Source organism: Plectropomus leopardus, chromosome 22, assembly GCF_008729295.1.
Source record: "Plectropomus leopardus isolate mb chromosome 22, YSFRI_Pleo_2.0, whole genome shotgun sequence".
NCBI classification, from domain to species: Eukaryota; Metazoa; Chordata; class Actinopteri; order Perciformes; family Serranidae; genus Plectropomus; species Plectropomus leopardus.
Window position 1 is genome coordinate 8,838,591 of NC_056484.1, and position 12,470 is coordinate 8,851,060.

The 12,470-nt window shown below is 41.6% G+C and overlaps 1 protein-coding gene across 1 annotated transcript in view; it reads left to right on the forward strand.

Annotated features, from left to right (window-relative positions):
- The window catches only part of tmtc2a (transmembrane O-mannosyltransferase targeting cadherins 2a), a 72,164-nt gene that overhangs the window by 33,108 nt on the left and 26,586 nt on the right, over positions 1 to 12,470 (forward strand). Inside the window, 1 exon segment of the mRNA XM_042511279.1 lies at positions 48 to 663. Coding sequence (XP_042367213.1) covers positions 48 to 663 — 616 coding nt within the window.

A 12,470-nucleotide genomic window follows, 5' to 3' on the forward strand; every position in this document is an offset into this window, starting at 1 on the left:
GCTGATCACACGACTTCTTAATAATTAATGTTTTCTACTCATTTTAGCCGAGCCATCAAGACCAACCAGGACCTTCTTCCTGAGACTCCGTGGACCAACATCCTGTATGATGACTTCTGGGGCACCCTGCTCACTCACAGTGGCAGCCACAAGTCCTACCGCCCCCTCTGCACCCTCTCCTTCCGCCTCAACTACACCCTACACGGCCTGCGTCCCTGGGGCTACCACCTGCTGAACGTGGTGTTGCACGGGCTGGTCACTGCCCTCTTCACAGCCTTCAGTCGCTCGCTTCTTGGTGGAGGACTGTGGACCCTGCTGGCTGGCCTTCTTTTCGCTTCTCATCCAATACACACTGAAGCTGTCGCTGGTGTGGTTGGCAGGGCAGACGTAGGTGCTGCGTTGTTTTTCTTGCTGTCTCTTCTCTGCTACATGAGACACTGTGGACTTCGTAGGGACCAACGAGGGACTTTTCAGACCAGGCGATGTGGTGGCGGCTCAGTGACCCGGTGCTGGGGATGGATGCTCGGCAGCTTGTGGTGCGCAGCAGCCAGTATGCTTTGGAAGGAGCAGGGGGTGACAGTACTGGCCGTGTCAGCTGTGTACGACCTCTTTGTGTTCCAGAGACTCCGGTTTCGCCAGGTGCTTCTCCTCCTGCTGGGAAAGGTAAATTAACCCTTTATAACCATGAGCAAACTGGTTTTATTTCTTTCAAAAAGATGTGAAGAAGACAGCGAGCAACGTAAGAAGAAATGACCTTCAAATTTGCATAAAATTATTATTATAAAGAAATTTACCTGAAAAGTATCAGAAAAACTGAAAGTAAAAAAATACAAAGAAATTTACTGTTTCAGAAAATTAGCAGGAAAAACGGACAGTAAAACAATACAAGGTAATTTACTTGCGTTTAATTTACGTTCTCAGTAACAATTTTGTAATATAATCTTAAATATGTAACATTTCTTAATGTAGTATAATGGACATTTTTGACTTGCTGAGTATACAAATAATTTATAAAATGTACTAGTTTCTTGCAGTTCATGGGGCTTTTCTTGCCAGGTTGCTTGTTGCCTTTTCTCTCGCAGTTTTTGAAATAAATCAAACCAATTTGTTTCAAAGGGTTAAATAGCTTGTGAAAGGCGTCTGAATGCAGCACAAGAAAAGTGATGTAGATCCAGGTTTCAAAGGGTTAAAACATGCCACAGGGACCGGTGCCTTTACAGGCTCTTGGCGTCTCTACCGGTTTCCTCTTCCTTCCCTCAGAGGCATACCTCATGTAGCCAGCTGTTAATGGTTCCTGTATGGTGGATTAAGTTTTGTGTGTGCGCATGCTGTTTGCTTTTCATTAGGGGTGTAATTAGGAAAGCTGTTTGCCGGTGCAAACCGTGCAGTTGGTGCATGAAAAGTAAGCTATTCTCATTTGTCATCGGCTAAACAGGAAGAAACTATATGCACAGGGGAAGTTTTCCACTTCCTCGCAGCTTCAGTTTGCTGCAGTAAATAGATACACATTAATGCAAGGAAATTTAGATTAGGATCTCGGCCTCATTATGTATGTTTGTGCGTTTCGGGAAAGAGAGCAGTTGCACAGGAAAAGCTATTTTCAGGGTGAGTTGTTTTTTTTTCCCAATTCAAAGTGACAAAAGGTATGTGCAGAAAAACAATAACATGCCTACTCTGGTTAATGATTTGTTCTACTTGTGGAGTCAGCTCTCCAAACATACGTACACACACTATTCCTCCTCTGCAGGATAAAAAAAAAACAACTGCAGGACTCCTTTTTCCCCTTCAAACTCAAGTTCTCTGAGGAGTACAACCTCAATGCAGTGACTCATCTGATTATGGGGATCAGTGTTTGACTGGAAAAGCTCCACTCTCAGGCACTCTACATTTGATTAGGGTAACTGCTCCTTAGCCAACATGATGGCCCTCGTAAAATGCATAACTAGCGTAATAAAAAGTCCCCTTGGGTTTACCGAGCAAGGACAGTCTGGCTCTCTGTGGTGGAGATCTTTTTATAGTTGTTTCTTCATGAGGAAGCATCTATAAATACCTCTGTTTGTTGCAAGGGCCGTGATGTCACCTTGTATAATACATCACAAATGTCCTATGGAACTTTCTGGCGCATACAAACTGCAGCCCGTTACAAACTTGTGCGTGCCCGTCTTATTTACACAGCCAGCCTCCGAGTGAAATCATGTTCTACCTTGGAGAGTGTAAGGCTTTACCGTACCTGTGAGGCAGCTTCTGCAGTAGTCGCCCCTGGCAGAATGATAACCCACAACTGTTATTAGAAGCCCTGCGGTGAGCGGCGCAGAGAGATCAGAGAGGGGGAGTTATGATGTTTTTTCTTTTCAGTGCTTGGCAGGAGTGACTCACGTGTGTGTGTGTGTGTGTGTGTGTGTGTGTGTGTGTGCTGTCACGACTGCTAGATCTCAGCACAGATACAGCACAACACCTGTCTTTCAAATTGTACCTGATCAGTTTTAAAAAGCTGCTAAATCTTGTTAGCGTAGCTACGCAGCATGAAGAAAATATGTAACGCTATTGCAGATGATGAAGCAGACAAATATTAATCTTGAACGCAGTCCAGAGACAAGCAAGAGAGAGAATGTAGAGTACAAAAAAAAACCCTGGACTTATTTTCCACCTCTGAAAGGGATAGTTCAGTTTTTTTTAAGTTGGGTTGTATGGTGTACTACTTATTCATAGTCACTTAATCACCTACAGAAATGTCAGTCTGCACGCCACCAATTTAGAGAATATGTATGTACTGCTGTGGACGGGGGGCAGCAACAAAACACTTTTTAGCCACCTAAGAAAAGGCCTACCTAAAACACTCAAAGACATTTTATAACTACCCTATATTGAGGGAATTGCCACCACTTCACTATTTTTGTTAGACAACCTGTTCCAATGGGGGAAGCCCTAAATAGCAAAATCTGGTCAAATTTCCAGAGCCCACTGACAAAAACTGTAATTTTGGTAAATGCTGGAGGTGCTGATCTGAATTTGCGTTAATTGTTGCAATCGCAACATCACAACATCCTGAAGGACCTGACTAGCAAACTGATGGAGGCAGTGGTGAACCAGCAGCTCCTGTGTTCAGCAATATTAAATCACTGTTTTTCTCAATAGAGTCTGGCTTCTGTTCACTGTGGAAATTGCTGACTGACAGCAAGTTAAGGAGTGAAAATATTCTACATATAGTGAATGCTGATTTTAGGTGGCTAAAATACATTTTAGTGCTGATCCCTCCACAACAGTATATTGGCTAGCTTCCACTCCTGTTTGCTTCTCCAAACTGGGGGCGTGCCAACTGACATCCACTGTATATATTACACTGTCTTTGGATAAATAACCCATCTGAACTATCCATTGAAATTATCTGTTTTCCTTATGAATATTTTTAATCTGCCACCCTCAATGGCCTGAGGAGGAATACTAGCTGTAAATTCTGATTCGGTGGCCAACTTTTTTTATATGCATATATGACATCTTGGATTGTTGCCTAGAAAAGTTTTTGGGTTTGAGTAAAGCTTTGGCAACTCAGCATGAGCCTGCACTGATTGACCCAAAGGTGAGTCATTGGAGTTGAAGAAGTTACACTGTTTGAATCACCCACTCCTCTGACACCATCCCAGCCTAAAATGATGAAAAACAAAGAAACATTGAGACAAAAAAATCCAATTTACTGAGAATTTTCAAACTTCATAATGATGTATTTGTTGGGATTGTATTGTATTATTGTCTGCCCCTGTTCAAACAAAGACAGTAGACACAGAGCTTTGGAGATGAAGCCACAACCTGAAAGACATCCAGAACCACTTGTACTAGTCTGTTGCATCACAGTCTGAAAGATTTCATCACCCTTGGTGCTTGTCAGAAGCCGCTATGAAAAATCCCTTTTCCCTGTGCATTTATCACAAAGGAGAGCTGGGATATCATCAGCCGCCCAGACACAATAGCACAGGCCAGTGTCTTTGTGCCAGCCTGTCAAGGTCCTGGTGCCAACCTCCTCCAGCACTGCGCCGCCACCTCCAGCACATCTGGCTCGTTTATCACTCTGGCATTGCCCTCCTCTATTGCCCTGGTCACGGTTATCTTGGTGGGGAAGCTCGTTGTGTGACGGTCACCAGCTACGGGGGCAATCGTTTCCTCGATTATGAGCCAGGAGTCTCGGGAACACAAGAGATATCAAGAAAGAAGGATAGGGAAACTATGCTCTCACTTCCTTTCTTTTATCTGTCTTTGGTCTTTCTCACCTATACTGTGCCCTAAAAGCACTTGGGAATGGACGACTTGGCTTCACATTCAGAATTGAATGGTAGATGGCTGCAAACACAGAGAACAATGCAGCTTTTTTCTATTCATTTAAAAAATGACATCCACAGTGTAGCGAAAAAAAGATTGAAAAATCCTCCACATCACATGATCTGACCGCTGCCTCACAGCAGCCACAGACAATAAGGAAATGCAAATCAGCCGCAGTGTAGCAGAGGAGACAGATGCGCCTCGGCCGGCACTCCATTTCTCATCCTATTAACTCCCTAATCAGACTGAGATGGGATTTGAAATGAGACGAGGTAGGACGGAGGGAGAGTTACAAAGTGATAGATGGAGACAAAGGAAGGTGCGATGTTAGCGCTGCAGCCTATTGAGAAGGCAGAATGAGTCTTACACGCTGGGATCATAAGAGCATGATGTCTTTGTTCTTTTCCACTCTCAGTTTGTCAGTGGCTAAAACAAACAGGTTGATGAATGAGACTCCAGGCTTTAGACGGGGTCCGGGGAAATTGTTTGCTTTTGTTGCTGTATGGGGAGGCTCTGATCTCCCTGCTAAGCCTGAGGTGAACTGTGAAACTTTGGCAAGATGGATTTCATTAAACGGTGTTTGTTTAAATGTTGAGCAAAGAATTGTAAGCATTTACTTGACTGAATAACAAAGACGTCAGTGATTATACCTTGCGTTTAAAGCTTTAAATCAAAAGGTGTGAAATCAAATACAAAAATAAGGCTGGATTAGATGGTGCTCTCCCTAATCCTCAACACCTTCTGAAACTTTTACTTGTGCACCTGTGAAATTAAAGATAGAATTTCACTTGAGGCATACGGACAATAGAGGGATTTTATTGTGTTGTTAAAGTGTTTCCGGACTCCTCCTCCTCATTTGTCTCAATGAGCGCTGCAGGCACGCAAATTAAGTTCAGTGTAACCAGCTGACGACTTGAAGGATGTTGTGTCAATTATCTTGTATCAGAAGCATTCGGCTGTGAAATGATGCCCTCTGTTGCATGTCGTGCTTCATCCTCTGTACTTAGCCTTCATTCATGTGTCACTGGAAAGCCGAAAGACGGGCACGTTCAGAAGTTTCTGGTAAAACATTTTCTTACCCTAAACGTATCTTTTACAGAATAAATCAGATTCAGAAAACCATTTTAACTGCACAAACTTACTTTAAATTGTTCCATTCGACTTGGCATTGTCTGTTAGTGGGATTGATCCATGTGGTAGTCTTCAGAAAGTTGTTAGGTAGCTAGCTGCTATTGCTAAACTGATAAGAGTGACAAAAAATGGTAAAGTCCCGCTTCTTTGTCAGTCACCAAACAGCTCTAGGTACATTATCACTGCCCTCTGGCAAAACTCGCTATTGAAATTTGCACAACTTACCTCCACTGTAGCTCCAAAAATGTAATTTCCCTACACTGGATGAACGGGAGAAGCCAGGACAGTACTATATAAAAGTCCTGACAATGGTCAGCCGTCAGTGAGCATCTGCTTTTGCAGTGTGTCAACCTGCACAGCTGACACTAGTTGGCCCTTGTCAGATTTTTGGGAGGCCCAATTCAGCATGTTGCAGTGGCTTCAGAGCCAGTGGAGCCCGTTGGAAAGTGAAATCACTCTTTTTTGCAGTTCATCTCAGCGCATGAGAAGAGAAATGGAAGTAGGAAAGCAAACAAACGAACCAAATCAAGAGGCATGACACAAAAAAAAATGAAACCTTGTGTCATTGTACGTTAGCGAACGGTAAAAATCATTGGCACTTTCAACATCCATCAAATTTGTCTCTCAGAAACTTCCATTTTCACATGCACTCTCCAACATTACTCTTCAGCGGTCTGCTTCCAGGAAATGTGATTCATTTGACATTTTTATAAGAGGGATTATCATTATATAAGAGGGATCATACAAGCGACAATATATTCTAATTTGCTCTGCAAGGTAACTGGTCTATGCTTGTTTTTGTTTTGTTTTTTGTGTGGGATGAGACATACTCCGTCCGTAAATCCTACCTCTCGGATCTGATGTCCGATCAAAATTCTGCGGCATCTGCGGTGCCTGGCACAGTCACATTTTTCAAGAGGCGTGCAGCACGTCTCTGCAGCTCCTGGGAGCCCCGTAAACCATCTCTGCTGCTCTGTCAAAGCTCTGCACATGCTTTTCCAGAGAAGTCTTAGTAATTACCAGACACCAATCAGATTTGTGGTCCAGTCAACTGGGACACATATGTGGCATCAAATTTGTATGTAGATTTTATCCAGATACAAGACATTTGCAGTAACAAGTGTTAATAGGCCTTTTAATCATTTGGAGAGGGCAATTAAAAATGAATCTTTGCAAGTGGTTCTTGCATGAGGTCCATTGTGTTTTGGTATTTGGAACATGCATTTAAGATGTTCATAATTATCTAAAATAGCACAAATTAATTCTTTCAAGTAGCTGAAACAAAACCGACAAATTTGATTAAGAATGCTGTCACTATATCACAAACAGGAAGTGCTTTTAATGTCACGTTAGCACCACTGGCACCTTTCGGCTTTTATCAGCTGTCCTGGTGGACAGCAAGCAAATGTCAACCTGTGACCCGTCTCATTACAGGTCTTTGTGCCAGCAGCAGCAGCGCCTTCACGGAGAGAACTACGGGGTAATTAGGTCACTCTATCAAAGTCAGCCCTCTCAATGCCAACCAGTGCTGCTTTCTGATGACTTGGGCGAGTCGCGCCAAGTCAGCAGAATCCAGTACACATTAGAGAGCTGGAAAAAGCACTGGATGCATGCCTCGTTGTAGCTTCCATCACAATTTAGCATGTCACTGGTAATGCATCAAATATGAGCGCCGCTGGATGTGCATTGTGCAAACGCAGTGCGTCCAGAACTTTGAAGGCCTTTCCATGCACACGTCGCTGAGAATGAATCGCTCCACAGTGGGGTGATAAAGCTCCCAACTCAAATCTAAAGCAAGAAAAATAACGTTTTAATATTTGAATGATCTTTTAAATTTTAAGGTTGGCAGGTCATACTAAAAATAGATTTCAACATTTTGATTTTGATTCCAGTTTCTCAAACAAAGTGGTGGAAATCCCATGCATGATTGACCCAGTATGCTGGAAAGAGTTAGAGGCAGTTTAAATTGGACTTGACTTTAACTAGAAAAGTCCGGAAGATTGAACCCCCGCTGTCTTGTGTCAGTCCACAGCAGCTTTAAACACTGCGCGTATGAAGTCAGCCGTATCCCGCTGTTTCTTCAGACATGTTTTAAACACCATGCACGCTACAGTGTCAACAGGCAGACCACACACTTCTGGGATTAATAAAAACGAGAGCTAATAATGAATGGCACCGTTAAAAGATGAGGGCTTGGGAGCGTAATACTGTATGTTTATGTGCGGAAAGAGAGAAATGGAGAGAATGAGAGAGGGGTTAGTTCAAGAAGTGGATAATAAAGTGAAAGTGAATAAAAAGCAGGAGAGGGGAAAGCCACAGAAATTGACGCTGAATTTCCAAATGAGGATCCAAAGTGGAGGAGATATGTGGACGGTTCAAAGGCTTGGAGCGAGCGGGATGTTAGATTTGACAGTTGGCAGGGGATTATGCCAGCCGTCCTCCATGGATACACACAGATCACATGGAGGCCAATCAATCATAGCCAAAACCTGTTCCCAGGAATTTAAGTTAGACAGCAGGAAAGCTGAAAACAGGGAAATTAGAAGAAGACAAAGTAAATACAGAAAGCACCCCTCTGGATTAGCCATTTCGGCTAACTGCATTTGGATTTAAGTCCAGGGCAATATGCGATTTGATACTCTCTTTTTTCTCCCCCAGACTTTGTGCTAGCATTAGCCATAGTTTAAATGGGCATGCATATAAGAAAACTTTGTTACAAAAGGCAATTTGGCTGTGACAGAATTTTTGTTTCTATTTATGGAAGCCTGACACCATAGAACTTTTGAAGAGATTTCACTGTCAGACAAATTTTCATTGTTGGAATAAAATAATGGGATTTTTATCTCAGTTGCTGTGCCCTCCAGTGGTCATGATTGTTTGGTGGAAAGCAGCCATAAAGTATTTTTTTAATCATTTTGCTGTTCTGACAAAATCGAAAACGTCTAATATTATTGTGAGTTTTTCATCTTGTCTCATGTTTATAGTGAAGAATAGCTGTGCTCTTTCCAGCACCAAACAAGAAGCAGCAAACTGGGTAGACAGTAAATATGGAGGGGGTCTCTGAGGAGGCACAATAGTCATATTCGGAATAATAGGGGAATATTGGTGTGCATGTAACTATAGCTATTGTCTTAAGATGTGAAAGGGTGTCAGACTTTAGTACTTTTAAAGTCTTCTAGTGTGTGGTAGAGGGACATGTAGAAGCAGATCTTTTGTTGTAGCAGTCTTGTCTGTTAAACCCAGGTGTGACTCCTAACCTTAATTAGCTCTTCCTGGTGTTGAACATGTAGCTTACAGGAACACTTGAATGTGGCAGGGCCATCGTTAATGTAATTAGTTACACCTGTGCTGCTCCCACCAGAAATCAAAGTTTGCACCATGAGAGACATCCAGGAAATGTCTAGAATTTAGGTATTTTTTAAACTTTATCCAAAGAGCAAATTCACAGATATCCATAAGAGCTGTAGGTGTCTATTTTATGCTTCATTATAAGCACTGTTCTTACTTAAAGTGTATGTACAAATCAATAATATACTTTGAAAACACCACAAAAGCACAAAGACAGCACATTTTAAGGGCTGTATTAGTCAGGGTAGTGCCCTGCCAATATTCCTCGACCATAGAGCGTCAATGTAAGCTGAAATTGTTGGGAAATCAATAAATCAGGAGAGGTTGAAAGACTTTTTAGGGCAATTAAAGGGTGCAGTTGAGTGGGGAATGATTTAGTTGTTAGAAGAGGATGTTGGTTATTGAAGATCTATTTTCAACCGACCACAGACGACTCTACTGAGTGAAGAGCGAAGGTTTTACCAGACTTCAGCAGTATAGGAAATAATACAGTGTCATGCCATTGATCTGATGGCCCAAAATTCCAAAGCCCCATTACTCTGAAAAATATTCCATTGGACCAAGAGCTCATTTCTCTGACAGCCCGTTATACAAAAATACACACTCCCTGCAGTTAGTTTTAGTTTCCCAGCAGTGTTTGAGTCACCAACCCTGGTTGTTTTTACCAACCCTCTGTGTTTTTCAGTAGCTTTTAAGCCACAGATTTTGGGAGTTTTTATCCACTTTTTGTGTCTTTTTCTGGCACTGTTTGAGCAATTGATCCTGGGTTGGTCTTTGCAGTGTTTCCTGGCTGAATTTAAGTCAGGGACCTGGGTATTTTTTAATGATACTTCATAATATTTGCCAGTGGAATTTGAGCCATAGATCCCAGTTTTTTTTACCCACTTTTTGTGGCATTTCTCAAGGGCATTCGAGCCACAAACCCTCAGTTTTTTTCACCAACAGTTTACAGAGTTTCCTGTCAGCTTTTGAGCCATCGATCCCGTTTTTTTTTTTTTTTTAGCAACCCTTTGTGGTGTTTCCTGATGGAATTTGAGCCATAAACCAACCCTTAATGGTTTTCCCATCTGCATTTGAGCCACGGATGCTAGGTGTTTTTACTCACCTTTTGCAGTGTTTCTCAGGGGCATTTGAGCCACTGCACCTGGGTGTTTTTCACCAACCTGTCTCTGCTTTTCCAGCAATTTTATGTACCAAACATTGATGTTTTAAGCCAAAACATGATATTTTCCAAACAATACCCAATTGGTTCCTGGGCCTACAACCTCACATTCACCACAGAGTCATTAACAAATGTAATGTATTTGTGATGTATGTGTTTACAGACACATGCATTGCAAACATAACAGGCATATGCATTACAAACAGGGCAGTTGGTCCAACTAGATGAACTAGATTACTTGGACTAACAGGGCTACAGAATTCTGGGCCTTCGTAGCAATGGAAAGTCCTCAACAAAACCAGCAATCCTTTCACTTCATGTCTTCTTCAATAACCAACCTACAATCTGTTGCTTCTAAACATGCTAACAAAAAAACATTTGTTAAGTTGTCCATTTACTTGCTGCTGAGTTTGTAAATTCATGGTCATACATCATTGAAAAGCAGAAACACCCTCTGCTGTAGCACGCTTGCAGTCCAAGTTGCATGATTGATCAGGAAGTCAATTAAGGAACGATTTAGGAATAGACAAGGCGGCAAGGGGTAAAATGAAGCTCATTCACGTAAATGCCACAAATAACTCTCTTGCTGGAATTGGCTTATCTTCTGATACCAAGCAGAATTGGATTTTTCAGACAGTTTCCTCCCTTGACAGGCAATGTGGGCTAATCCATCAATAAACACATCCCCCCTACCCCCTTTTTGTGTATAAGGCACTCTCTCTTATCCTTTGTGAACCACCTTTCAGCGTCCCAATCAATATCCAATTTTTTTCCACTCTGACTTCCTTTCAGAGTGCTCCGAAATGTTGAACTCCTTGAACTGGCCCTTTTCCATCTTACTGTTGACAAGTGGCTTTCTGTAACTAGCTGCACTCTTCCTCGGATAATCTCATGGGGGAATATGCCTTTCCAATTCAGATGTGAAGAAATAAACTGGAGCCTGCAGGTCACACGAGTCAATGCTAAACCTCTTATTCTAATCCTAACATGGGCTTGTTATGGATAACTTGTGTTTTCCATCATGTTTCTTGAAGGCGTGCACAAGCTTACTTGGGCATGCGAATTGTAAGAGAGGGGATATTTGCCTCAAAAGTTTATTAATGAGACAAATGAAAGCTTGTTCTCTGTAGCTTTTTATCTGCCTATTGTGCAATTCATTCAGAGGGGATTATACAGAGTTTAAATTATTACTGCGGTAGAGTAAACTCACTTAAGAGATAAAAAGAAATGCCGGGCTACATTGGATCAACACTTTGAGTAATAGAGACTCCTATGATGGCGATTATCAGTTACATCAAAGCTAAACCTGATAACTCAACTACTCCACGACTAATATGTAATCTTCTCCTGTCCTGTGCTATAATACCACAGTATAAACAGCATTTACATTATGAAAGCATGCATTTGTGTATGTGCACAGCTCTAATTCCCCCTGGACAGGTTCAAACAGAGTTCATATTACATATCACGGATGCTCAGAAAGAATAAATGGGCTCAGAAATTAGGAGGTGAGCAGCATCTCTCTGCTCATCACTTGTGATGTTATGCCAGAGTCAGTCCATTAGGTAAACTGTGGGAGAAACATGAGTTACAAGCACTTTTTGGTCAGGACTGCGCCAGGCTATCTCTGTCAATACTCCTCTATGGCATTTCCATTTTGGTATTTAATGAAATAAATTAAATCAGATTTCCTCAATCTTGGCAAAAACATGTACCACTTAAACAGATTTAGGGAGGAATTTATCTCAGAAAGCTTTTCAAAATGTGATATTTAAGAAATTAGGTAAAGTACTCAAGTTCTCGATTGGGATGTCAGTGTTTGTTAAATACAGAGTTTTTTTTTGTCTTTTTTTAAAAAAAAAAAACATATGGTATATTAAAATGTACATATTCTTGGATGGGGCGCAATTATGTAACATTCAGATAACATTCAACGTTTTTAATTTGTACTCACTTGATCTAATGTCACAGGTAGAAGAGTTACCAGTAGTAACGCACGGGTCACAGCCCATTACGAGAGCAAATTCGCCCAGCCCAGCTCGTAAACATGTGGTAATCAGTCACCCAAACCTGACAAATCCACAAACTGGAGCTGAAGGTTTCTGGTAAAGGATCTGCTTGTTGTTGGCTATATTGTATGTAATTTCTAATAAATATCACAATGTAAAACGTGTTTTAGCAAGTACTTACCCATCTTAGAAGTGCTGACATCTTAAGTATGATCTCGGGTGTACAGTTTATATCTTATGTGGTTTGTTTACATGATGTAATAGAAGTGCATATTTAACAAATTAAGTTTGGACATAGAGACGTTTCCTTGCTCGCTGTGTGGGCGTATTTTTACCGGTCATTAAAATATGTCTGACTTCCTGGTCAACAATCAGAAAAGAGGTGAGAAAAAAAACAAGACTTACGCAAGACACTTACGCTGGTGAGCATGATTACAAACAACAGCTAACTCCAATCTAATAGTCCTGCATAGTGAAAGTACTTAAAATGCCTATCCTCAAGAAGAAGT